At 37.8% G+C, this 27,337-nt stretch overlaps 1 protein-coding gene across 3 annotated transcripts; it reads left to right on the plus strand.

Moving 5' to 3' along the window:
* Window positions 1-22,705: 22,705 nt before the first annotated feature.
* Window positions 22,706-27,195, plus strand: LOC136205360 (probable myosin-binding protein 4). 3 transcript variants are annotated; one of them, XM_065995906.1, is made up of 4 exons: window positions 22,706-23,091; window positions 23,661-25,202; window positions 25,368-26,776; window positions 26,937-27,195. In XM_065995906.1, exons 2-3 carry the CDS (start codon window positions 23,678-23,680, stop codon window positions 26,732-26,734), a joined length of 2,892 nt encoding a protein of 963 aa, XP_065851978.1. In that variant the 5' UTR covers window positions 22,706-23,091; window positions 23,661-23,677; the 3' UTR covers window positions 26,735-26,776; window positions 26,937-27,195. The 3 variants fall into 3 exon arrangements, with proteins under 3 accessions (XP_065851978.1, XP_065851979.1, XP_065851980.1); XM_065995907.1 differs by having other exon boundaries at window positions 23,687-25,202; XM_065995908.1 differs by lacking the exon at window positions 22,706-23,091 and adding an exon at window positions 23,129-23,270 and having other exon boundaries at window positions 23,687-25,202.
* The last annotated feature ends 142 nt before the right edge of the window (window positions 27,196-27,337 follow it).

Here is a 27,337-nt window from a genome sequence, read left to right on the forward strand (position 1 = left end):
AAATTCATTTTATTCAATATATATATACATTGAAACCAAAAACATATATGTATATATGTAAATCAACCAAATTAAGCATTAAATCAACATAATCAAGTAAAATATGAAATTCACATAGAAGCATAATCAATAGCTTCATTTGAACCGTAATTTCACAATAAAAAGCAAAATCAGGAAAAACCCCAATTTTACAAAATTCCTGCATAACCCTAAAATATCAATTTCTGAAACTTCTTTGCTTATATAAATATCTGTATACATAAAACTCAAAATATAGTTGATAGTTACTTACATTGGTCACTAATTGAAGAAAACACACCCGTTCAATTCTCCTCTAAATTCTGTCTAAGACGTTTTCCTCCAAACACTGCCAAAACTCAAAAACTCTTTGATTAGGACTTAGATCTATGCATAAGGATGCTATGGTTCCAATTTCGAATGATTCGGACGATTTGATAAAAATGAAAGAGAAAGAAACTGAAAAGAAAAGAAAAGATAAGGAAAAGAAGAAGATGCTCGAACCTGTATGAATTTGGGATTATATCCAAATTTAAAAAATATCAGGTTTGATCCTCCATCTTTCTATAATCTTTTAAAAATTACCCTAAACTTTTAATTTACATCTAAAACCATCGAATTAACCCCAAACTTTTCCTATAGCACCGAATTAACTTCACACACTCAATAATTATAATATATACTAATATCAAAATATAAATTTTAGAAATTTAGACACGGACGTGACAAATTAATTAAATTATGATGTCCATTTAACGAAATCTATTATTTTATCCATTATGTTATATTCATAAAATTATTTTATTTTAACAAATATATAAAGATTCTGATTATCATGGCTTTTATGGGTGAGCAAAAAGTCCAAAAACCGATTACCGAACCGATAATGAAACCGAAATTTTTATTTGGTTCGGTTATTTTAATATTTTGGTTCGATTCGGTTGTCAAATTTTTCTTGTTCGGTATTCGGTTATCGGTTCGGTTATTTCAAAAAAAATATTGATTTAACCGAAAACCGAACATAATTTATGTTTAAATAAAAAATATAATTTTACTTATTTATTTATTTATTCTTTCATACTTCAATTTGTAAAAAAAAAAAAACCCAAAATTTTGGTTTTAAATATTATTGAATTAATTTATAATATACGAGGTATTTGATTAATTGATTTTGAAATTGCAAATTCCAAATTAATGAAGCAAAAATTTCATAATTTATAATAATTTTAATATTTAAATTAAAAATATAAAATTTTCGGTTATTTGGTTGGTAACTGAACCGAATCAAAAAAATTTGATTTGATCAACTTCGGTTATTTTAGTTATTTGGTATGGTTCGGTTTTAAAATTGTCTAAATCTCGGTTTGGTTAACCGATAGTTCGATTCGGTTAGTAACCGAACCGAACCGATGTTCACTCCTATTGGCTTTACAACAAGTGGGCCACAATTATAGCCCATTTTCATATCCATTGCCTAAAATGCCAACTAAGCTGAGTATTGGCCCACACCACGTCAGCTTCAAAGTTCTAATCTAACCTGCTAACCACCACTAAATTTTATTCTTTATACATTTTAGTCCCAATATTTGGAATTTGATTGATGGAATATATTAGTAAATGTAAATTGTGACTATGAGGATGTGATCATTGATAAATCTTTTTATCACCTTCAGCTTTTTCTTTTCTGCCCTCTGAACTAATAACACTTTCGTAATTCTAAACTTTTTGTAAGAAAGAATAAATATAAATTATTCCAAACAATATAACAGTAGTATTAAAAAAAAATATATGTAAATATGTACTATGTAAAATATTTATCATTATAATCACAAATTAAAGAAAAAAAACTAAATGTTTGATTTTAAGAGTTGTGTAACAAGGAATAGCAGATGTGGACCATTTATTTGCCAAGGGTCTTAACATGAGGGAGTCCTTAGTTGGATAAAAAAATCGTGGAATTAACGATGTCATTATCGAAACAGACTCACAACTTCTAATAAATGCTTTACATTGTCAAGATGTGTCTTTTTCTAGTTTTAGTAATTGTATCCGATTGTAAATTCATATTATTGGATCTTGAGAATAGTAATGTATCTTAAAAACGGTCTGCAATCAATGTTGTTGATGTATTAGTCAAAGCGATTTGTTCTATATATTAGATTTGTTTGAGAACAATGTTAAAACAAAAATTAGGGATGTGCTTCGCAATAGTGAAGGTCAGTTTTGTGGTGCATTTTCTAAACTTATATCAGGCAACTATCAAGTTAGCGATGGAGAAGCAGTGGGTATAAGCAATGTTATCAGAACCGAACCGGACATCAAACCGGATTGATGATTGGGTCACGGGTCACTTGGTCGGATCGGATGGCTCGGATTGGTCGAACCGGATGAAGTAATAAATAAATAAATAATATTTATATATATTAAATATAATGAATTAATTTAAAATTATTTTTATACATTATGTATCCAAAATAAATTATAAACAACTTTTGGTTTGTTTTTTTTTTTTTTTTTTTGTTAATTTCAGTCTTAAATATATAACGAATAAATTAAGTTCAAAATAAATTGAAATATATCAACGTATTCTATGTCATAAGATCTTTTTAAAAGTATATTATAAACTCAAAACGGAGAAATGATGAATGAGAAATTGATGCTCAAAGTGAACGACTTGAAATGGTTTGGAAGAAGATAAAATGAAATTAAGCATTCACATCCCACATAGGAAAGAAATAAGAAACTTAACTAGTTTATAAGTAAATGGGCTTTACAAGCCTTTAACCAATTACTAGGAAAAAGGCTCTCTCACGCGCAGGGGGGTGCAATCGATTAACTATCGGGTTAGGGGCGCACCCGCACGACGTGGGCGACGCGAATGCCGCAATGTAATAAGGGTCCCGATCCAACCCCGGGTCACTCTGGTTATTTCAGCATTGAAATAACCGGACAGGCTCGGACCGGTTTCCTCGCCGGTTCCCGGTTCGGTCCGAGCCTGATAACATTGGATATAAGGGAAACGTTGCGTTGATTAAAAAATAAAGATTTGAGAAAATGTGAGAGTGATGATGCTACGGTAGTTAATCTTAGGGAATGACTTTTTAGGTCCGCTTATGGTTCTATATTAAAAGAGTGTAAATCTCTATTAAGTTCTTTAAATGACGTTAGTGTCAATTTCGTTAGCCATTCTGCGGATGTTGTACCTCATGAGCTTGCTCGAGCAAGCTGCCTACTTTATGTAGGACTGATGAAATGGTCCTTAAAACCTCCTAATTTTATTTGTTCTGAGTTGTATTCTGACTTTCATTAGTGAAATTTTCTTTTTATTTCAAAAAAAAAAGTTATAGAGTGAAACAAGAGTTCATCAAATTAGATTATTTTAATGATAAACCCTTATTTCTCTTTATTTGTATGACCTTTTAGTTTCTTATTCTCAATTAGTCGTGTTGAGTTTTTTTAAGTAAAGAACCTTGCAGAAACATCAGCATCGGCTAACAGCCAACATAAAGGCGGACCGCATAACCAGAAAGACGGATTAGCATAGAATCTAGCAACGTTAGCGCCTCCTTTAGACTAATAGCCACAGCCACGTTAGCGCCTCCTTTAGACTAATAGCTTCCGCAGTGCTCATGTCCACCAGGCCTGGTATCAACTTGCTGCCACTAGCAATGATTATTCTAGAGGCGTTGCGGAGGACAAATTCGCAACCTATTGCTCTTTCTCCCTGGAATATTGTCGGATATGTATTAAGCTTGAAGGATTGCTCCCGTGGTCTCTGCCAGAACAGCGAGCGGCCTGTTCACGGGAGCAATGAAGATTGTTACTTTCAGTTTACTCTGCTGTAATTGTTCTAGGAAGCCACTACTAGTTGAATGCCAATAGTAGCATATGCTTGCAGTTTGTCCCTGACTCTGTCATTCCGATGTTGCCCAATTGCCCATAGGACCATGCATGCTACTTCTGTTGTTTTCCTTCCATGCACAAGAAGCAGATGTCGAAACCATTCAATAAAATCTCCTACTAGCGGAATGCTCAACGGTGGTGATGCTGCTACCAGCCAGCTTAGTGTCGTGAACTCACAGTCAAGGAACATATGGATCTTATGTTCCCCATATATGCCACAACTTATGCAATCATTCGACAGATTAATCCCTCTTGTGATCAGCCTATCCTTTAGCGAAAAAATTTTGACAAGGATTTCTACACAAAGGTTTTTACACGGGGAGGAATCCGTAATTTCTAGAACCAGGGCCAGTCTATCTCCACCACTTCATCACATGCTGAGTTGAGCAGTGGACCATCCATCAGGTGGTAACCCAATCTAACATTATACTCCCCCCTCTGATCAAACTCCTAACGAAGCATGTCTGGAGCGGTTTTAGAGCCACCGGGAAGATGCAATATTGTTGCAAAATCAACAACATTGAAAAGTTGGTGCATGAGAGGTGTATCTTAGTAAATTGTATCCTGCAACCGAAGATCAGAGACGACATTAGGTGTTATACCTGATGGGGATGGTGTAGAGATGAAATGGTTTGCTCGCAGAAGTCAGGGGTCGGCCCAAATTCTGACTGTGTCGCCTGTTCTAATTCTCCAACGCAGTCCTTCTAAGATGTATAGAATAGCGGTCCAAATGCCTCTTCAGGTTTGGCTTGGGTTTGACCCCAAGCTAGCCATCAGAATATCCCCATCTGGGAAAGTATCTAGCTTTGAGAAGTCTGCTAGAGAGAGCAGTCGGTTTAAAAATAATATTCTAGACATGTTTACCTAGTAGGGCCATGTTAAAGGAGTGTAAATGTCTGAACCCCATCCCTCCTTCATTTTTCGGTGTGCAAAGTCGCGACTATGATTTTCAGTGAATCTTCTGGTTGCCCCTAGTCCCCGAATCCCACCAAAATGCATTCATAATTTTTTCTAACTCGTTCCATAAGAATTTAGGGAGAAGGAAAGAGCTCATACAATGATATAGTCACAGCCACAGATTTCAAAAAGACATCATTGCCTGCTTGGGAAAGGAATTTATTCTGCAAGCCATTAACCAGGTTCCACATCCTGCCTCTCAGAAAACTAAAGAGAGCCTTCTTACTCCAACCAATTAAAGAGGAAAGTCCTAAATAGCGTCCTGTATTCAATGGTGTCGAGACCTAAAGAATTTTTTTTATGACAGTCTGAATGGTGCTAGGGATATTCCTGCTAAAAAATAGGCCTGGCTTATGCAAGTTGACCTCAAAACCCGAATCCTGAGTGAATTACCCTAGAATCTCCTACATTGTTACATATTCTATCGTTGTTGCCTGAAAGAAGAACATATTGTCATTTGCAAAGAGCAGATGGGATACAACATCATCCCCACTTCTAGATGATCCTCATACACGAGCATCTCGTTCGGAGCACAATGATCATTCACTCGCTCTGACCTTGACATCACATCCATAATTAAAGGCCTTTGTAGCCTATATACAATCGCGATCTCCTTAAGCTCCCTGATAGTAATGGTGATGTATGAATTCTCCACTCTCTTTTTAATTTCTGCACAAACGGCCTAGCAAAGCGGTCATACCTCCTCCCAATAGACTAACTTTTCATACATAGTCATCGTGGCCACATATTCTCCCTCAGCCCATGATATATGTCACCCACATCAAGCTCAACCTCCCAATAAACCTCGAGCAAATTCATCATCACAAAAAATATGTTGTCACGAACTATCCCCCCACCAGGACGAGGAAGGATGGACAACAACTTAGGAACATGTTTCTTCTTTTTCTTTTTATTCATAGTCACCTCACATGTCGATGGGTTCCTAGAGTCTACCTTTGCCACAGAATCAGACCTAACCTGCTCTAACTCTTCCTCACCTTATGATTCTATCTCCACCTCATTCTGAGGACTCAAGGACCCAAACAAATCTCTGACGGAATACTAGGCCTACATCTGAACACCTAAAGTTTTTTTCCATTCGATGGAGGGGAAAACTTAATGGAGGAAAAGGAAAACAGAGCAAATATGGATAAAGAGACTGACCTCAAAGCTACTAGAAAACACTGCCTTTTTTATCACCGAAAAAGCAAAACCTCCAATAAAACCCAGGAAAATGGAAGAAAAAGAGAAGATAGGGGATGTAAAGAAAAGAGGACTAAAGAAGTAAACCAAATGAAATGCAAAAAAGGAAAGACCATTTATAGATGACTTTGGAAGTTCAACTGTCACTACAATTAACTAAGCAGACATTGGAAGAAGAAAACATCATTTTGGCAGACGCACATCTGACATGTGTCCTAAGAGCACTATCAAAAGCATAATTAAAAGCAGTCGCCAAATAACGCACGTCCATAATCCTTGTCCAAAATGAACGAGAAACCCTTGCTCCCACTTACCTCGAATGGAGACAATGAAAGTCCACCAACAATGATGACCATCAGCTTGCACCGAGTGATTCACCTCGACCAATCTAGGGAGACTTCTGAGGAAGCATTTAGGCCCAAAGGCCCATGTACGACTCCCTAACCAGGAATTATGCATGTTAGCAATGCCCTCATTGCCCCTCGTGCTTACGCACGTCCGAGAACAACGACCGCTCCACCCACTAAACCAGAGGTATTAAGGACCTTATACCGTCCAACATGCCATGCCTATAAATAAGGGGATCTCACCACACAATAAAGGATCTAATCTTTCTCTCTCTGCACTCTCTCTACATATGTTATTATCTTACTATCATTGAATACAATGTATTCCAAGGATCGCTTCCGGTGCAGGTACCAGAAACGAACACGCCTACACGAACCTGCCTGAAGGCCCATGGATCCCAACTTCTCATCAAATACTTATCTAAAAAAATGATAATAAACACACAAACTGGTAAATAAAATGCAGCTTATATATTGCATTAGTATCTTATTTTAAAGGGATAAGGTGTAAAAATACTCTTAACATTACATCTAGGAGCAATTTTACCCCTAACGTCTAAAATTGTGCAATTTTAATGTTGGTAGCTGATGCGCCTCCGTACAGAAGGCTCACTAAGGGATAAGTGTATCTCGTCTGTAACCCTGTATGTATTCAATCATGAAAACATATATGAATGTGGGAAGACTCATATGTTAGGGTTTTAGGGATGTTACATCGTCATTATCAAGTAATAAAATCTGAACAAGTCCAGGTATCGAATCCACAGGATTTATTCCTGCAAGTACCAATCTACTCAGTCTCAGGTGTTATCTAGGCTTTGGGAGGTTTGAATTTGGTTTGTTTAAATTAACCTACTCCTAGTTAAGTTACTTATACCCCTATCTAATTTATTCTACTCATAAGTGATCTTTTACCAATGTAATTGCCCGAAGGGACATGGGGTGATACGATAATAATGAAAATAGATTGTTTAGACAACGAATTTAAAACCTAATCTAAGTCACTTGTGTCCGATGCGATTAACCCTACCTATCCTTCTGAGGTACCTAGTTCGTGATTCCCTTGTAAGGCCGAAACTAGCTCTAAGGCTCATCAATTTGGGCTTAATCATCTATAGGGTTGTCAATCCTATAGGCACTGACTAGGTCAGATTCAGCTCGCAATATGTGTCAACTTAATATTTGGATTATCGAATGAGTTAAACCAATCAGACAAAGCGTAAGACAAAGATTTAAGCAATAAAACAATTGAACAAAACAAAACTATAATATATATTAAAGATGAAGAGTATTGTCACGAAGATACAATGAGCCTAGGATTTATAGCATGGATCAGAGGCTAGACAGAATATAAAAAGAGAAGAAAAATCCCTTTCAGGGAACCTGTCTACCAATGCAGGCATCTTCCTAGGACTTAAGGATGGAACTTGAGCAATCCTCGGTGAATGGAGCTTCGGAGGTGTCTTCAATGGAGGTTGAAGGAGATGGAGGAGGTGGAGAGGATTTCTCAAGGTGGAAACTAGGGTTTTTACAAAGATAAAAAATGATTTACAATTGAAACTAATGGTCCTATTTATAGTCGCGGTTCCGGCCCCGATTCTGACCTAATTCGTTTTCTTTTGCAGGTGGGAAGAGTGGGGACAGATCGTGGCATCGTGGGGCCGGGAATCAGTCTTTTGACTGATTCCCGCAGGTCAGCTCGCCGAGCTGGGCGAGCTAGCTCGACGCGAGCTGACCTCTAGCTCGCCCGAGCTGGCTACTGCCAGTTCACCGAGCTGGCCCTTAGGGGCCTGCTCGCCGGACTAGCAATGCCAGCTCACCGATCTGGCCCAAAAAGGCCAGTTTCGACGAGCGGGGGTGCCCAGAACGCCTTGTGCGACTGTCGGATGTCCCGAAACACAATTTTCGCCCGAACTCATTCCTATTTTAACCTGCACACGCATGTAAACTCCAAATATCATTAGTTTCGAGGCTAAATTGACCCACCAATCGTTTGTTTTGAGTAAATACTCCATTTGGTGCGACTTTTGACGGACCAATTAGCCATAAAAGATAATTGAAACTTAACGTACATGCTAATTTGGCCATATTTGCCTAAAATAATCAGAAAACGAGCCTAAACAACGAAAAGTAAATAGAACATATACAATTTCTAACTAACTCACACAAAGGCATATAAATGCGAGAATTGCTCGCTTATTCGCAAAACTAAGCTAAAAACCGTCCTAAAACTGTACCCAAAGATAGGGGTTTTTGACCCCTATCAGTAGCCAAAAACAATTTTACCCTTAACGTTGACAAGTTGGATCAATTGGTGAAATTATTCATCAAATTGTCTTCTCATTCATGAATCATGTCATATATAATTCACATGTGCATTATTTTATCACTCATTGGTAACAGATCACAAACATATGATTAAACGTGAAAAATTAATTTTTTTAAAAAATATATTGTATATCACTCATTGATAATAGATCACAAACACATGATTAAACATGAAAAAATTATACTGTATTGTGTACGAGCTGGACAAAACATATTTCAAATATTTCACTGAATTTAAAAATATCAATCTCCAATTCTATTATAAATCATAAAAAAAATCTGATTTTTTTAGAATCAACTTACGTGCAATTGGTGCAGAATAAGGAATAAAACATATGTGTTTTATAATAACATCTGAAATTGACACAACTTGTCAATGTTAGGGGTAAAATTGCTCTTGTCTACCAATGTTAGGGGTAAAATTGCACAATTTTAGACATTAAGGATAAAATTAATCTTGTCTGTAAACGTTAGGAGTATTTTTGTACTTTATCCTTGATTTAAGAAAAAATTACAAAACTGGATCAAATTGGAGGCTAGTTTACATATTTAGACCTATTACATTATCTCTTACCAAACTAGACACTTTCAAATTACTTTCCCAAAATACCTTTAGTATATATATTAGGAAAAATTATAAAATTGGGTCAAATGGGAGACCCATTTACTCAACCTACTATATATCTAGACTGGTTTTGAATGACTTTCCCAAAATACCCTTAACCTTTAATCTTCTCCCTTCCCCTTTCTCTTCCCCAAAAGATTCCCAGACCTTTGATCTTCCTCTCTTCCTTTATATTGCGAAATCTGCACCATTTCTCTTCATCACTATGTCTTTCTCTTCTTTCTCTCTTCATCTCTTGATTCTTCATCTTCCTGTTTATGCTCGTCTTTTGGTTTATTTCTTCTTGTGTGGATCGAAGAAATCGTTATTCTATGTTATTTTCATTGTTTTTCCCAATTTATCATATGGTTATTGACGATTTTAATGGTGAAAGGCGGGAAAAATATAAGTATCTACTATTTTCTCTTCGTTTTTTTTCCAGAAAATCACTTCGCGTAATCTGCTTTTCCGAAGGTCTGTGAGGAGAAAGAGCCTGAAATATGACGATTTGACTTCGCGAAAACGGATTACGCGAAGTCTACGAAGAGAAAAGTTCATGATTTTTCCCTTCGCAAACTTCGCGTAATCCGTTTTCACGAAGTCAAATCGTCACATTTCTCCTCGCAGGCTTCGCGAAATCCTCTTTTCGCGAAGCCAAATCGTCCTTTTTTCTGCCTAACACGATTAAATTTTTCTGAAGGTGGTTGACTACATAACATCCCTTTCAGGAAGGCGGTGTACTGGGGTGTAGAGTAGATGACTTTTTTTCCGATACAGGGAGAAATTTCCATCAAGATTTGTCACATTGACTTTGAAATGATTTGTTAGGAGTTTATTATGGCAATCTTGTTGTAGATGAGTTGAGGTGGAACCTGTGAAATGTCCATCCCAAAAGGTCTGGACCTCCAAGATTGAGAGAAATTTCCATCAAGATTGGTCACATTGACCTTGAAATGATTTGTTAGGAGTTTATTGTGGCAATCTTGTTGTAAATTTTGATAATGTTATGATTTTAATGTTGTTATTGTGGAAATCTTGTTGTAAATTTTGATAATATTATGATTTTATAATGTTAGAATTGTAGTTATGCTTTTTCTGTTATATACTACTTTGCAAATTTCGCAATATGCGAAGATAAAAAGACTTAAAAACGCTTCTTTTATATTCGCAAACTTCGCATATTGCGAAATCTGCGAATTAAAATCATCTACTGAACCAAACATTATCTTCGCAGACTTCGCATATTGCGAAATCTGCAAAGTCAGACGGGAGGGAGAAAGACGAAAGGCTAAAAAAATTCTAAGTGTTATATATATATATATATATATATTAAGGGTATTTTGGAAAAGTCACACAAACATAGTCTAAATATATAGTAGGTTGAGTAAATGAGTTAAATATGTAAATGAGTCTCCCATTTGACCCAATTTTGTAATTTTCCCTATATATTATGACTTAATCAATTTTTTCACTTTATTTCTCATCTTTTGCAATCCAATTTTACTTTCATACATCAATACATGATCCATAAATTTCTTTATATATGTTTGTTTGAGTATTTTAAGTTAGTTTGTACCTTTATCGAACGATTTTGCCGATTTTATCAACCCGATGGGTTCGCAGTTTACGATTTTGCTTAGTAGAAGAAGCAAAATCGTGAACTGAGAACCAGGAGTTTCTTCCACTGCGAAATAAAATCGTGAACTTGAACCAACATTTTACAATTTTGCTTAGTAGAATAAGAAAACTGTGAACTGCGAATCAACAGTTTCTTCTACTGTGAAGCAAAATCGAGAATTGCGAACCCATCGGGTTGATAATATATTTTGGTTAAGTCATAATATATATACTAAACATATTTTAGAAAAGTCACAAATAAATAATCTAAATATATAATGTGTTGATAATTAAATTGATCTCTAATTTTTCCGAGTTTTGTTATTTTTCCCCGATTTAAAGGTAGGGTTATTTTGTTTTATTGTAATTTGTCATAATCTTAAAGAAAAAAAGTTAAAGAAAGAAAACGGGTCAGTTATTTGGTGATGATACTATTATATGGTTCTGATCATATGAACTTTAATGACCATGTAATATTTGGTCATTTACTGTTATTCTAGGCTTATTAAAATCTTACGGTGAAGATTCAAAGCATGTTAAAGCTTAGATTTAATAAGCTTATATATATATATATATATATATATATATATATATATATATATATATATATATTGGTAGGAACGGGAAAGAAAAACAAAAAACCAAAAAGGATTAACCTGGGATTAGCCTAGGGAACCTAACCCCCATAACATCTTCCAAAAGAAGAGAAGATAAATAATCAGGAGGAGAAGATAAAGTTGTGACGCCCAACATCCGCTCATGTCCATCAGCCACCAAACGATCCACAACACGGTTTTGCTCTCTGAAGATATGGCTGAAACTGATGAAGTCAAAGGAAGAACAAAGCCTTCTAATACCTTTGATTAAGTTTTGGCTATTTAAACAAATAGCTTTTTTGTCGGAGATCATTTTGATGGCCTCGAGGTTGTCAGATTCTACAAGCAACTTTTTCAGTCCTAGACTCTTGGCCAGTCTTAGGCCAGAGAAAATCCCCCAAAGTTCAGCCGAAAAGGAAGAACCCATGCCCAGATTTTGAACAAACCCAGATAGCCAAGCACCCCCATCATCCCTTAGAACACCTCCTGCAGGAATTTTACCGTTACTAAGGCAAGAACCATCCGTGTTCAATTTAACCACCCCTTCCCTAGGCCTACACCAGCCAAGGAGGTGAACAATCTTCTTTTGGGTAGAACTATCGAATGCATCTCCTTTGAAGCTATCAATAATATTAGATAATTTTCCCGAGAAGAATTCTCTCAAATTAGGAAGAATAATAGTTTTCCTTTCAAAAATCTCCTCGTTCCTCCAATACCAAATCTGGTGACAGACAATAGCAAAGAAAATATCACCATGCTCAAGATTAGCCAACAACTTCCCACTAACACCATCTGCAAACCAGTCAAGATTAGAGTGGGCCAAGAAAGTCGAAAGCAAGTGGTGAGGGAGAACTTTCGTCCACACCTCCTTACTCCTAGAACAATCCCTAAGAGCATGGCAAATTGTTTCCACATGCCCACTGCATCTGCTACAAGCCCCAGAATCCGCCAGATGACGTCTATATCTATCTGAATTAGTGAGCAACCTATCCTTGACACCAAGCCATAGAAAGCTCCTGATACGGTAGGGAATCTTTAGAGCCCAAATAAGCTTCCAGACTTCAGAGTTGGTACCCGCCCCATTTTGGTTGAAGGCCTCAAAGGCAGATTTACAGGTGTATGTTCCATTATTTGTCAATGCCCAGCAGTTACTATCCTTATCTTCCTCCTTATTACTTATCTTAACCCCTCTAATCCTTAGGAGCGTATGTAATACTACTATTTAATCATCAGTGCATAAAATTAAGGGACAATTACAAAACTAGCACCTTTTAAAGGGCTAGTTTTCTTTTCTAACTCCTTTTGAGAAACTCACTAAAACTAACACATTTCATTAACTAAATTCCAACCTTGCCCTCATCTCTAACACTCCGCTCCCGCTCTTCAACATTCGAACTTCCATCACTCTAACCTAACACCCCTCTATTCCTCTTTCTAACTTTCCGGCGATTCATTGGCCGATTCTGTACATTTCATCCGGCGAATCTCTGTTACTTCGAGTGGACATGGCGAGAACACCAAGCTCAGACAACGAATCGAATTTAGAAGGAAGAACGAAAAAGAGGGTAAATAACTTGACTTTACATTTGCGTTTCTCTCTTCTATTACATGTACATTTGTTGTGTTTGAGAAGGAACATTTCGTTTTATTTCATTTCGTTTACTGCTTCTGGTGTTAGGGTTTTTTCTGGGTTCGTCTGGTGTTAGGAAGTCATTCGGTTTGGTTGAAATTCGTCGATGTGTATGTTCATCGGTAACCTAATTGTAGATAGTACATAGTCATAGACAGCCTAATGGCCGATAGAACATCCATATCGACGATATATTGCCGATATAACATTCATATCATCGATCATTTTGCCGATAGAACATTCATATCGACGTTATATTGCCGATAGAACATTCATATCGACGAACTATTACTGATAACTCTCTTATTTTAGCATACGCTAGCTCATTCTAGCTCAACGTTATAATTAGCTTAATTGTATGTTCCCTGATGATGTCTACAATATTTTTCAGTATGATCGTGTAGACAAGAGGAAGAGAGATGAGCATGGCTCTCCTTCGAAGAAGAAAGCCAAGAAGAAATCTGGATATAAATACAAAAAAGCATTTGGAACGGAAAGCGTCATCACAGTTAAGTGTAACCTAGAAGCAGCAAACCAGATAAAGGGGTTGTTAACATCAGACCAACTAAATCTATTTAGGAAGAGTTGCTTCGGCCAGTATTTGGAAATGACCAATATAGTATTTGCAGGAGTCCTCTGCCATACCATTTTAACAAGGGAGATCATACGTAAAGACCTCAAACCCAGGGAGCTTTGCTTCAAAGTTAGAGGTGTTGAGTTAAGATTTGGGGATTGGGAGTTTGGACTCCTAAGTGGGTTACGGTTTAGAGACATGGAAGCATTTCTCGAAAGGTTCAGTGGGATAAATAAGCCATATAGATTTAGGAATAAGTTTTTTCCAGGCATCCCTACACCATCCTATAAAGACGTGGAAACAATTATGCTGCAAACTGTTTGGAAGGATGAATCTGATCAGGATGCAGTTTCATTTGCCATGTTGTATTTTGCCATTGGCTGTGTGTTGGATAACACTCGCGAAAAAAAAGTTCTTCCTTGGGTGTTGGAACTTGCTGAATTTCCAAGAATGTTTAACGAGTTCCCGTGGGGTGTTTGTGGCTGGGATGTGACCTACAGGTCTCTTGTTAATGGGATAGATGGTGGAAAAGACCGAATTGATCAATTGGTCGTTTATAGGGCGAAGTTAAGGACTAACCGTGTCTCATACAACCTATATGGTTTTGCACACGTATTTCAGGTATGATGTGTGTATATTCTGTATACTAGAAATGTTGGTAATAGGCATAAATAATGAATTGGAACTTTGTTGCAGGCTTGGTTGTTCGAAGTATGGGATGCCACCCAGGCATGATATGAGAAGAAAGGCACCCGCATCCCACGATGGCTACGATGGAAAAAGACCAGTATCGCTAAATTGCCCAAAGTTCTAGCCATTTTTAAAGTAAGTTGACCACTCATTGTGCTTATATGTGTCACTATTGTGCTATACATCTGACTGACTTGTTTATTTGTACATTTGTATTTTTAGTCGGGTGTAAAACCAAATGCCACGAAACTTACAGCCGAAGAAAGAGAGAAAGAAAGCTCATGGTATGATCATCTAGTAAACCATGTGGATGGTCTGCAGTGTAATTATGACCAAGTGTTTACCGATTTGGAAAAGGGGCAAGAGGAGGAAAAGGGGCAAGAGGTTGCAAAGGGGAAGGAGGTGGAAGAAGAGGGGAAAGAGGAGCAAGAGGATGAAGGCATAGAAAAGGAGGAACATGAGGGATTGGGTACATATGAAGGGGGATATGTTGATGTAGAGGATGACAGTGAATCTGAGACTGATAATGATGAAAATGCCTTCATTGTCTCACCTAGAGTACCTGTCCCGAAGAAGAAACAATCTGGTTTGGAACGACTACTGAGGAGGATGTTTGATGAGCACGAGAAGAAAATGAATGACAAGTTTGCTGAGCAAGAGAAGATGATAACTGAACAGTTTGGTCAGCAAGAGCGGATAATGAATGCCTTTGTAAATAGATTGTCCGTTGTAGAACGTGATGTGCAGGAACTGAAGTCACAACGGGATGTTGATATGTATGAGATGGAGATTGGAGGACAAGGTCTGGAGGATAATGAGAAGACGGATCAGAAGGAGATGGAGAATAAAGAGCAGGAGGAGAGGGAGAAGAAACAGCAGGAGGCGAGGGAAAAGAAAGAGCATGAGGAAAGGGAGAAGAAACAGCATGAGGAGATAGAGAAGAAAGAGCAGGAGGCAAGGGAGAAGAGAGAACATGAGGAGAAGGAGAAGAAAGAGCAGGAGGCGAGGGAGAAGAAAGAGCAGAAGGCGAGGGAGAAGAGAGAACATGAGGAGAGGGATAATAAAGAGCAGGAGGAGATGGAGAAGAAAGAGCAGGAGGCGAGGGAGAAGAAAGAGCAAGAGGAGAGGGAGAAGAAAGAGCAGGAGGAGAGGGAGAGGAAAGAGCAGGAGGATATGGAGAAGAAAGAGCAGGAGAGGGAAATTGTTATAATGATTGATGTAAGTTTGTTTTTAACGTTTAATATGGTGCTTTTAACTAAGGACGCAATGATATAATCTATGTTTCCCCGCTGGTGTTTTAACAGGAAGAGAGCCATGACGGCCATGATGCTAAGATCGATCATGGACAGCTTACTCTTCTGGTTGACCAAGTTGTCCAATCATCTTTACCTAGACGTGAAGACAAAGGAGAAATAGAAGATTTGACTATCGAGGTTAAACATGAGGAGGAAGGGCAGGGTAAAAGAGGAGGTAGAGGAGGAGGAAGAGGAGGTGGAAGAGGAGGAGGAAGAGGGAGAGGAGGGGGGGGGGGGGTAAGGGATGCAGGAGGAAGGGATGGAAGGGGAGGAAGAGGGGCAAGAGGAGGAAGAAGATGGAGAGGAAGGGATGGAAACATCAAGGAGGAAGAAGTGAAAGGGAGACCCCAGCGAGAAAAGAAACGTGGGAAAGACGTTAAGTCACCATTCACGGATCCTCGGATGGAATATCATTTTGATGATGATGATGCCCAGTACCCCATGGAACAACACGATGGTCGCGATCGTATACAAAGACACCTTCTACAGGCATATGACGACTGGAAGAAGAGTACCCCCCATGATCAGCTGAGGATGTTAGGTGGAACCGATTGGGGACAGACTGTATCGTGGTTTGAAGAGGCAGAGATAACTGGAAAGTACATAGACAGCCAAGTAAGATATTGCTCACTTTCCATGTTTTGGTTTATATTGTTCACTTTGTATGTGTTGTGTTTGTACTTATTTTTGCATGTGTTGCAGCTTGTAAATGCATTTTTGTGGTTATTGAACGGAAAATACGTCCATCAGAGTCAGGATTGGACTGCCATCGACTCAAATTTCTTTGGATTTATGGAGTTTGCAAATATGACCAATAATTATGACAAACCCGGAAAATGGGGACAATCCAAGTTGTTTGTGCAACGAATCACTGGGATGAAAGAGTTTCACACTCGGCCTTGGTATGATGTTAAACATGTGCTAATACCCATCAACTATAAAGGAGAACACTGGTTACTCGGTGTGTTCTACTTGGAAGAAATGAGGATGGAATTTTATGATAGTCTGGAGTCAAATGCATCCAACGAATCAATAGACAAATGGCTAGAACCCCGGTTTCGTATTATGACAAGAGCAATGGAAGAGGCCGATTATTGGAATAAAAGTGGGAGGCTTGATAACGGTAATCGATTGATAAAGTGGGAGAGGGCTCATGGGTGCCCACAACAGCTGCGCAAATTCAATGATTGTGGTGTCTTCATATGCTTGTTTGCTCAGCATTATGTTGAAAAAGGGCCATTATGTACGGATTATGGATTCTCCGGGTTTGATGGACGTTTCTATAGGCTGCGGGTGTGCTTGGAACTCTTCAACCAACGATTTTTGAACCAGAATGATATAATTACAAGGCCTAATTTGCTTGGATTGTAATGTTTTGTAAAATGTAAACGTTTGTTGGTAACTTATGAATGTAAATTGTTGGTAACTTATTAATGTGAATTATTGGTGATAGACGCTTGTTGGTAATAGGACAGATGCGAACATATCGGCGTCTATATAGCCGATATGGGACCATATCGGCGTTAACGTTGGATATATGGGAACATATCGGCGTCTATAAACGCCGATATGGAACCATATCGGCGTGTACATAGGACATATAGGATCATATCGGCGTGTCTGTAGGACAAATGGGATCATGGAAGGCGTGTATACAGTCGATATGGGAATATATCGGCGCCTATATAGTCGATATGGGATCATATCGGCGTGTATATATGACATATTGTTGCGTAAACTCCTGATTCAAAAGACACAAACTCTCAATCGTTTAATTATCATGGAAAATACACAAATTATCAATACACAAATTATCAATACACAAATTATCAATACAGAAATTCTCAATACATAAGATAGAGTACATTATTTGCCAGCTGAGTTTTTAGAGCAGCTTGCTTCACTCGATATTGTTGGTGGAAGCTGAGATGGAACTCGTAACATACTAGTACAATTCGCTCGATTATGACCAGTATGCTCGCATCTGGTGCATCTTGTTGGAGTTACCTCCTCGCCCCTTGACGGTATTCGGCTTTGATTTCTCGGACGTCCCACTCTAGGCGCAGCCTTTTTTGGAGGAAGCACCCGCTTAGGAGTCTCACAAACTTTCCATTCAGACTGGTGGCCTAGTGGATGTATGGGTTCATGGTAGGCCAATCGTACAGTCTTATTTTTGTAGTAGCGATGCACCCACGCATATGCATTCTCTAATCGATGCATTGATGCAATCTTACATACATGTCTGCATGGAAATTGTGACAATTGTCATTTCCTACACGTGCATGTTCCCGCGCGCAGATTCACTATTCGACCCTTACCTCGATCACCGATTTCAAAATTGTGAGCATCAATGGGCTTATATGAACACCGAACTGACTTATTGACATGTTTATGCATCTTCTTGTTATAAAATGCGGACAAATATGTCTCCCATTCCCCTGCAAAAACATTTTCAATATATGAGCATATAAGAACTATTAGTACATTATACTAGGGACAAGGTCCTAATATCAAACCTGCTTTTGTGCGTCTCTCATGAAACCATGCTTGGAGGATTGTCCTTATATACTCAACCAACAATGTGATCGGTAGACGTCTACCATCTCCCATTCTCGCGTTGAATGATTCTGATATGTTTGTCGTCATAATGTTATACCGACGTGCGCAGAAGTACGCACGTGTCCATTTCTCTCTTCGAGCTTCCTCTAGGTAGTCCGCTGCCCCCGGACATATACTACGAAGTCTGGCGAATCTTTCCTGGAAATCAGAGGTCCGCCAGGCTTTTGCAACTTACCAATACGCTATGTCTAACTTTTTCCCGCCCCCAAACTTAGCCTTCACATTCTATTTCAAATGCTGAGCACAACTTCTATGTACCGCATTTGGATACACCATATTGACTGCATAATCAATGCTCTTATTCCTATCTGATATTATAACAAGGTCTTCAACATCACCAATACATTCTTTCAACCTGGTGAAGAAATAAGCCCATGATTCATTACATTCATTCGGCCCAATTCCGAATGCAATTGGGTAAATTTGATTATTACCATCCTTTCCAACTGCAACATAAAGTACCCCGCCATATTTAACCTTTAAGTGTGTTCCATCTACACATATAACGGGGCGAATATGTGCGTTAAAACCCCAGATTGAAGCACCAATGGCCATGAAGAAGAATTTGAAATCATCTTCATCGTCAGTTTCAATATGTGTCACCGTACCTGGATTAACAAATTTCAGTGTCTCACAATAATCAGGTAACAACATGTACGATTCTTCAGGTGTACCACTCGTGCTATCTACCGCCCAACATCTTGCTCTCCAAGCTTGCATGTAAGATAAGTTGATTGAAAATAATTTTTCAATCTCCCAAATGATGTGACTTGGATGGTACACCCGATTCTCCATATCTAACTTCTCACTAAGTATGATACCTGCTACTCGTTTCCCCGCTTGCCTATGATGTGGCAATAGTTGTCCACCCCTATCACAAGTGTGACTGTCCATACTGTCAATTCTCCGAAGCATGAACATATCTGAACCGAGTATGACTCCACCTCTAGCCCGCCACTTGCATGTGTCAACATGCTTGCATCGGACCTCAAACAAAGACTTAGTTGATCTGTGCACCTTCCATTCGAACATATTATCAATTGAATATCTCCCAAGTGCATCTTGCAGTTCTCGTTTGCTTTTGAACATATCATGCGCCTTCAACCCACCATCCCCTGAAGATTCTGTAGTTTTCATCGGAATGTCTACATCCTCTGGTACTTATGGAACAAACCGAAATGGATCCGTTCTCCTTCTCATTCCTGCTTCATCATCAATCTCATGCAAACTTGGTTGAACATTATCAATCGATGGTTCTGAAACATCTCTTTGGCGATCATCGTTATCATATACGTGATCATCATTGTCAAATCCATTGTATTCGTTATCATATCCATGGTCATCGTTATCACATCCATTACCATATCCTTGATCATCCCCGTTCATTACATTATCATACCCACAATTGTGATCCAATGTAATATCGTCTAGCCCAACAGGAGATTGGGTATATGGATTCATGACATGTTTTGCCAGACCACGAGTCTCAATTGCTATGTTAGGTACACAATAACTTATTTTGGTTGCCTCTACTTCAGCAACATTTTGTGGCCATAATTCAGCAACAATTGGTCGTCTCACTTCTGCAACAATTGGTCGTTTTACTTCCGCAACATTTGGTCGCCGTACTTCAGCAACCATTGGTCGCCTTACTTCCGCAACACTTGTTCGAGAAGTCATAGTCACATATAATGGCATCACATCGGGTTTATTCCATCTACAAAACTCAACGAACCCAGCAATATCACTGTCATCCACTATGTGTGCTAATCTTCCAAAAAGTTTATTTGGACCGTATGTTGTGTGCATTGCCATTTGTATGTCAAAACAGGCTGCATCAACATTCAAGGAAGCGTGAATTCTATCTCTCAAAGTTTGATAGTCAGTTGGCGTTGAAAAATGGAGCACCTTAGATTGACCACCAACATATATCATAGTGTCCATGGGCCCCTCTTTTTTCCATTCTCCATCCCACGAAAGCATACACAGACAAATATTCGGGGTGGACATATTTCTGCATTATCATAAACACAGAAGTAAATTATATATTATTGTAACTAAACGAAGAAAGCTAACGAAAATTATATATTATTGGTATACACACTTCAAACTATAAGATATGTCGATATATGTCGATACAGCTTAAATATAGACACATATCGGCACATATCTACAATGTATTCTCGTGATAGATGTCGATAGTGATCATGTATCGACTGATTTCGACAGAAGATCAAAAGACGTTTTTCTAGAATGATCTGTTAAGCGGTGCCTTAAATGCATGTAATGATCACTTTGACTTTCACTCTAAGCATTAAATACGTCGATATATGTCGATACAACATACGTTTCGACACCTATCGGCACATATCGACATATAACGGCATATATCTGCGAAGTATTGTCGTGATAGATGTCGATAGTGCTCATATATCGACATATATCGACGGAATATGAATAGACTTTTTTTCTAGAATGATCTGTTAATGAGCATTAAATGCATGTAATGATCACTCTTATTCGCATATGAATCTATAGTCTATTGAGATTCCCCATGTATATTACAGTTCCTTCATCTATAAATAGACTCGTTGTCTGTTCATAGTTTATTATTCATTCTAGTAAACTCTTCAGCTCTCAAGTTTATCAAAAAAAATGGCAGCAACACCACCAGGATCACCACAGTCGCCGCCACCACCACCACCTCATCCTCTGCCCGAGTTCGAAGAACTCATGGCTGCTTTCATCCTTTCGTTCCGTGATGGAGACACGGACGAAATAGTGAGGTTCATGAGGGGCATGGCACACACCATGTCTTGGGCTGCAGAAGAAACGTCTGACCTTCTGGAGTCAGTCATGGGACAAAACAGGCGGCTGAGGAGGACAGTGAGGCGCCTCAAGAGGGACTTGGAGAAGTCCAGGAAGGACTACGCTGATGCGTTAATGGGTCCTGAGTACCTTTAGTTTATTATGTGTTTTTTTTTGTTTTTAATGTTTACGTACTTTTATTAGGTGTTTTGTGTTTGTTTCTTTTTTTGTTTATGTGTTTTGTGTTTTTCTATTATGTTTACCTATGTTTTTTTTCGTTTTTTTATGTTTTATGTATTTTTTTCCTTATTTTAATATAAAAATATGGTTATGTTTTATGTGCTTTGTGTTTGAATTTTATGATTTAGAATGGAAAATCACACATTTTTGTCTGTCGATATTCATCTTATATCGACAAATATCGACACTGTCGGGAAAACCGCGGATTGAAGTTCCAAATCAAATGCATCTTCTTACAACAATGTCACTCATTTTAGGGTTTCGCACGAACAGTAATAGCATGAAATGACAATAGCAACGATATACATTGGGTTTTAGAGAAACAAGATGATACATCTTAACCATGAATAGGACGAAGCTTTAAATATTGTAAATAAATGTAAAACTTACATGATTGTGTATAAAATCTTGAAGCACACACTGTGGGTTGGATTGAATGTTGATCGGCGTCTGTAAATTGATCCCGTTCTTTAGAGAGAGAGAGAGAGATAGTCAGAGAGAGCGAGAGCGTGAGCGGGAGGAAAAGGGGAAAATGGGGGGGAAAGACAATATTATAAAAGGTTAGAGATGAGGGTAAGGTTGGAATTTAGTTAATGAAATGTGTTAGTTTTGGTGAGATTTTGAAAGTGTGTTAGAAAAGAAAACTAACCCCTTAAAAGGTGCTAGTTTTATAATTGACCCTAAAATTAAGGCAAAAAGTATTATTAGGTTCCTAATCTTTCATTTTTTGGTTCATTAAGCTCTTGATTTTTTATTTTGATACATTAAGCCTCTGGTCATTTATTTTTTGTATCATTAAGTCATTGATGGTCAAATTAGTAAATTGTGAATATCTAATTCTTTTAAAAATACATTATTAACTTAATCTGTATTTGAAATTATTAAAAAATATATTTTTTTTTACAGTTTTTACAGTGAAAAATACAAATTGCATGTGTAATGAATAACAGTCAGTTAAACGAATTTTATGTTTAAAATTACTTTTTGTGGTCATCAAGAACTTAATAGACCAAAAATAAATTATCAAAAGTTCAATGCATCAAATAAAAGACCAAAAACTTAATGAATCAAAAATTGAAAAATTAGTGAGCTAATGGTGCTTTTTGCCTAAAATTAACGATTGTAAAATCCAAGAAAACGATATTCTAAATAAAAGAGATTGACAGTTAAATTTCGCGGGAATCTTTGATGTTCTGTTCATTCTGATAAAACCCAAAAGTTTTTCTCTTTCTGTGTTTGTTTTCTTTTCCGTTTCCAAATTATTTTTTATGTTTATTTCAAAGTTATAAACTTTCGGTACGTGTAATCTCCCTCAATCAACAGCAAGCCGACTTTTATCCATTGTCGGCGTGGAATTCCACTTTTGTTTTCATGTTTCTTTCTTTTGTTTTTGTTTTTTATATATGAAAACAACGTGGTGCGCTGTTTTCTCCAATCCAAAAATTAGATACATAAATAATTAAAAAACAGAGAGCTTCTCTCTTTTATTTTGGCCCCAGGGTGGGTGGCTTTAATTTTGTTTCAATCTGCATCCGTCGCTGGCTTCTTTGAAAAGTGGTGCTGGGGAGATTTGTTTATTTCCCTGATCATGAAGATGGGTCAATTTTGATTTGACCCATCTCCCTTTCAATTTTTGGCTGCATCTCTCATCGTAACCCACAGGTTCGTTTTCTATTTGCTTTTGTTTTTATGAATCTTATATATTGATCTGTGATTATAAAGCTTCGTCTCTGTTTGTTTTTGTTTTCTCTGTGATTGGATTCATTTTTGTATGGTTGAAATGTTGGCTGTTTTTATCGTTTAAGCTGGGATTTTGTATTTTTCTAATTCATGAGAACCGGGTATGTTTGTTCGCTGTTTCCCATTTTTATCATTGTTCATTACGGATATGATTTTTATTTTATTGAATGTGAATCAATTTTTTAGTTTCATAAACTATCATATTTCAGAACTTGGTTTCCTTGCTTCTGATTTGGCAACATTCTAGATTCTTCAATTATAAAGGATATTCAATGTTGCTAATTTGGTCATTAGGTTCTGTTTAGGAGTATATGCTTTTACCTTTCATGGCTATTTATATCCCAAAGAAATGTATCTATTGTATTCAATTTTCAGAATTTGGTGTATTAGGTTTTCATTTTGATGGAATTGGTAGTTGATTGATATATGAATTTCTATACTTGGGATTGTCTTAGTTCTCTGTCTCTCGTTATTTTGTTCTGATGTTTCAGAATTCCATTGGCTGGTGATGTTACAGTATTTGCTGAGGATTACTGAACAGTTTGGAATAGCTGAATCTTGCTGGAGCATGGCTGCCAGCGGGATTTTATCAGTTGATTCCCAGAAAAGATGCCCAAGTATCAAGAGTGCTTTGGCATCCGCGGTTCTTGAATGGTTATTAATTCTTTTGCTTTTCATTGATGGGATATTCGCATACTTAATCACAAAATTTGCTTGTTACTGTCAACTGCAAACACCATGTCTACTCTGCTCACGGCTTGATCGGATTTTGGGGAAATATTATTGGGATCTCATCTGTAAAAAGCATAAGTCCGAGATCTCATGCTTAGTTCTTTGTCATGCTCATGACAAGCTCGTTGATGTCCATGGAATGTGTGAAACCTGCCTTTTCTCTTTTTCCACAACCAACAAATCTAATGCTGAAACATACAGATTGCTGGTAGGTAAATTGAGGGAGGCTTCTGGGTTTGGTATGGATGACGGTCATACTTCAAGCACCCGAATTTGTTCTTGTTGCAATTCACTGTGGATACCGAAAGGGTATAGCCAAAATGCGCTGCAGATGTCGATAATTGGTTCCAGGGCTGCTTATGATCAGAACAACCGGACAAAGGTTGAAGAAGCTGGGTCATTCAGATCTGGTCATCAAAAAGTTACTTGCGGATCCAATCCTTTATCTCATATAAGGTACAAAGAGCTCAAGGTTAATTCTGATCCTGAATCTGAAATCCCGTTTTCTGATGAAAGTGATGATGCTGCAAATATTAGAAGTCGCGAAATCAGTCCTACCCAAAATGTTGGGATCAGACGTGTGCAGATGGAGCCTCGTGTGGTCATGCAACCAAATGATTTGGCCGTGGAGAAGCTGATAGATGCATTGACCGAACTTCAGCCCCCAGTTTCAGTCTCGCAGTCTAGTGAGTCCAATGGTCTTAGAATTACATCATCTAAAGTTGCACTTAGTAATGGTTTGGAAGAATTTCGTTGGGAAAAAGTTGATAGCAAGCATGATTCCTCTGCATTCCCTGAGCTTATTTCCCTTGATTATGTACCTCCATTATCGATTCCCAAAGAAACTCCAATTAAAGCATCAAGAGAAATTAAGCATCGTTCTTTAGAAGATGGTGTTCCCCCATTATTCGATGCCAAACAAACTCCTGCAGAAGGATCAAATGAGAGCGTGCACATTGCAGTGAAGGATGTCCCTCCATCATCTGTAAAATCAGCAGAAAGGAGAGAGCACATTCCTGAAGATGATGTTTCTGAATTTGAAGATGCCAATGAAGCGCTTGTTGAAGAATCAACAGAGAGAAAACTTAAATCAGTGGACGCAGTTCCTTCATCTTCAGTTTCTGGAGAAGCTATTGCAGAAGCATTACGAAGGAGTAACCTAATTTCTGCAGATGATGAACTTCCATGGTCAGATGGAGATGAAGCCATCATTCGAACATCAAGCAAGCTTATTTCCCTTGTTGATGTCCTTCCGTCATCATCTGGAATAGAAACTCCTGTTGAAGGATTGAAAGAGAAATGTAAGTTTCAAACCTCCTTCTTCCTGTCTCCATCCCAACATTGTGGTGTCTGTGAATGTAAATGCGAGTGAATTCATTTAACAGGATGTTATATATAGCACCTGGTTTATTGTTCGTATGCCTGATGAAAGGTTGTCCCTTTTTCCTTGTTGTCATATTGCACAGATATTCCTAGACCTGAAGATATTTGGCAAACAGTGGTTGAAGATTCTGATGAAGACTGCAAGATAATAACTACAGCAGGCACAATAACTGGAACAGCTTCAGAAACAAACCCTGTTTCAGCTGAAAATTGTCAGCAAGTTCTCAACATGTTGGATCTTGGTGATGCTTATAAGCTAGCTATCAGCAGTCGAGGGAGACAGTTGTCTGGTGTGCTTGCAGAACAATGGACAGGAAAGGATACCTCAAAAATCAGTGACGATTTGAAGCACTTATTTTCACAATTTTCAAATACTCGAGAGCAGTCTATCAATGATATGAGTCCTAGAATTTCTTTGAGTCCAAAATATTCTGTGAATAGTGAGGAGTTGAAGAATACTGATGCTCTTACTGCAGTAGGAATGCAAATGATTCAAAGCAGAATCTCACCTGAAAGATTTGTACTTGAAAGAAACGAGTCTGGTCAATCTCTAGATGGAAGTGTTGTGAGTGAAATAGATGGTGAAACTGTGGTTGATCGATTGACACGGCAGATTGAGCACGATAAAAAACTACTGGGTGGTTTATACAAAGAATTGGAAGAGGAAAGGAGTTCATCTTCAATTGCTGTAAATCAAGCAATGGCCATGATTACTAGGCTGCAGGAAGAGAAGGCAACACTCCAAATGGAAGCCTTGCAATGCGTAAGAATGATGGAAGAGCAAGCCGAGTATGATATGGAAGCCCTGCAAAAAACAAATGACCTTCTGGCGGCGAGGGAAAAAGAGATTCAAGATCTAGAAGCGGAGCTTGAATATTATAGAATCAAGTACCCAGATGAATATTTACTGGAGGAGACAATGGAACCACTTTTTGATATGAAGACAAAGATTATCAAAGAGGAGAACATGGAAGCTAGTACAAGCACACCTAAAGATTCTGTTACTGAAGAGCCAGCTACCAGCAGTAAAGTCGAAGAGAACACAGTTAGTATGAAGAGCTTGTTGTTAGATATTGAAGATGAAAGATCATACATTTTACGATCCTTGAAGGAATTGGAAAAGACGCTTCGTAGATTTCCTGATTACCAACTAAGCATGGCTAACAATGAATATTCTGGAGAAAATGAGCCAGAGGAAGATAATTCTTTGTCAGTTGATATAGCCGAAAGCAATGAAATGTTTTACACTCCTGTCGTTCCTAATCTTGATATTCTTGCAAATGAGGTTTCTGATCTGAATGAGAGGTTGAAAGCACTGGAGACAGACAGGAGTTTAATTGAGCACAGCATCAACTCAGTTCGAGATGGGGAGGACGGACTTAAATTCGTTCAGGAGATAGCTTCTCACCTCAGAGAATTACGAGAGATTGGGATAAGAAGAGAAAAGTAAAGAATTGTCTAGGCTTCATTCAAAATTAAAACCATCACAAATGTAAGTAGTACTTACGAATATCGTTTCTCGGTTTTTGTTTCCGTTTCAGCTCCCATATTTGTTTCAGTTTCCATTTAACATAGCTATGTTCGAGATTTTCTTAATTAAATTTGCTTATGCTATAGTATCATCCTCTTAGATCTGTGTTTTGATTTTTCAGGTACTTTTGAGAAAAAGAAAAAGACATTTGAATACATCAGAAACTGCAAATGCTACATTATAGTAAAGTTGTGGTTGTGAAGATTGGCATTCACATGTACAGTTAGAGGAGTTTGGTTTTTCTGTTTGTTTTTCCTTGCTTCTCCAATTCTTGTTCTGCTATATGATTAATTAGAAAAGCTGATTTTTTGTGTGTTTAATATGATAATAAAGAGTGGAAAAAATAATTAGTTGAATGCGATCTGCCTGCGTTTCTACAATCTGTTTCACCTCATCAAGTTTTTCCCCTCTAAAATGTACATCTGTGTGGCATTTATTTATGTAATCTATTACCAATATATAAAAACTGTAACATTTAGCTTTCTCTAAACATTACACCTCAGAATTCTTGTTGACATGTCA

The sequence above is a fragment of the Euphorbia lathyris genome, chromosome 9 (assembly GCF_963576675.1).
Source record: "Euphorbia lathyris chromosome 9, ddEupLath1.1, whole genome shotgun sequence".
Taxonomy (NCBI): domain Eukaryota; kingdom Viridiplantae; phylum Streptophyta; class Magnoliopsida; order Malpighiales; family Euphorbiaceae; genus Euphorbia; species Euphorbia lathyris.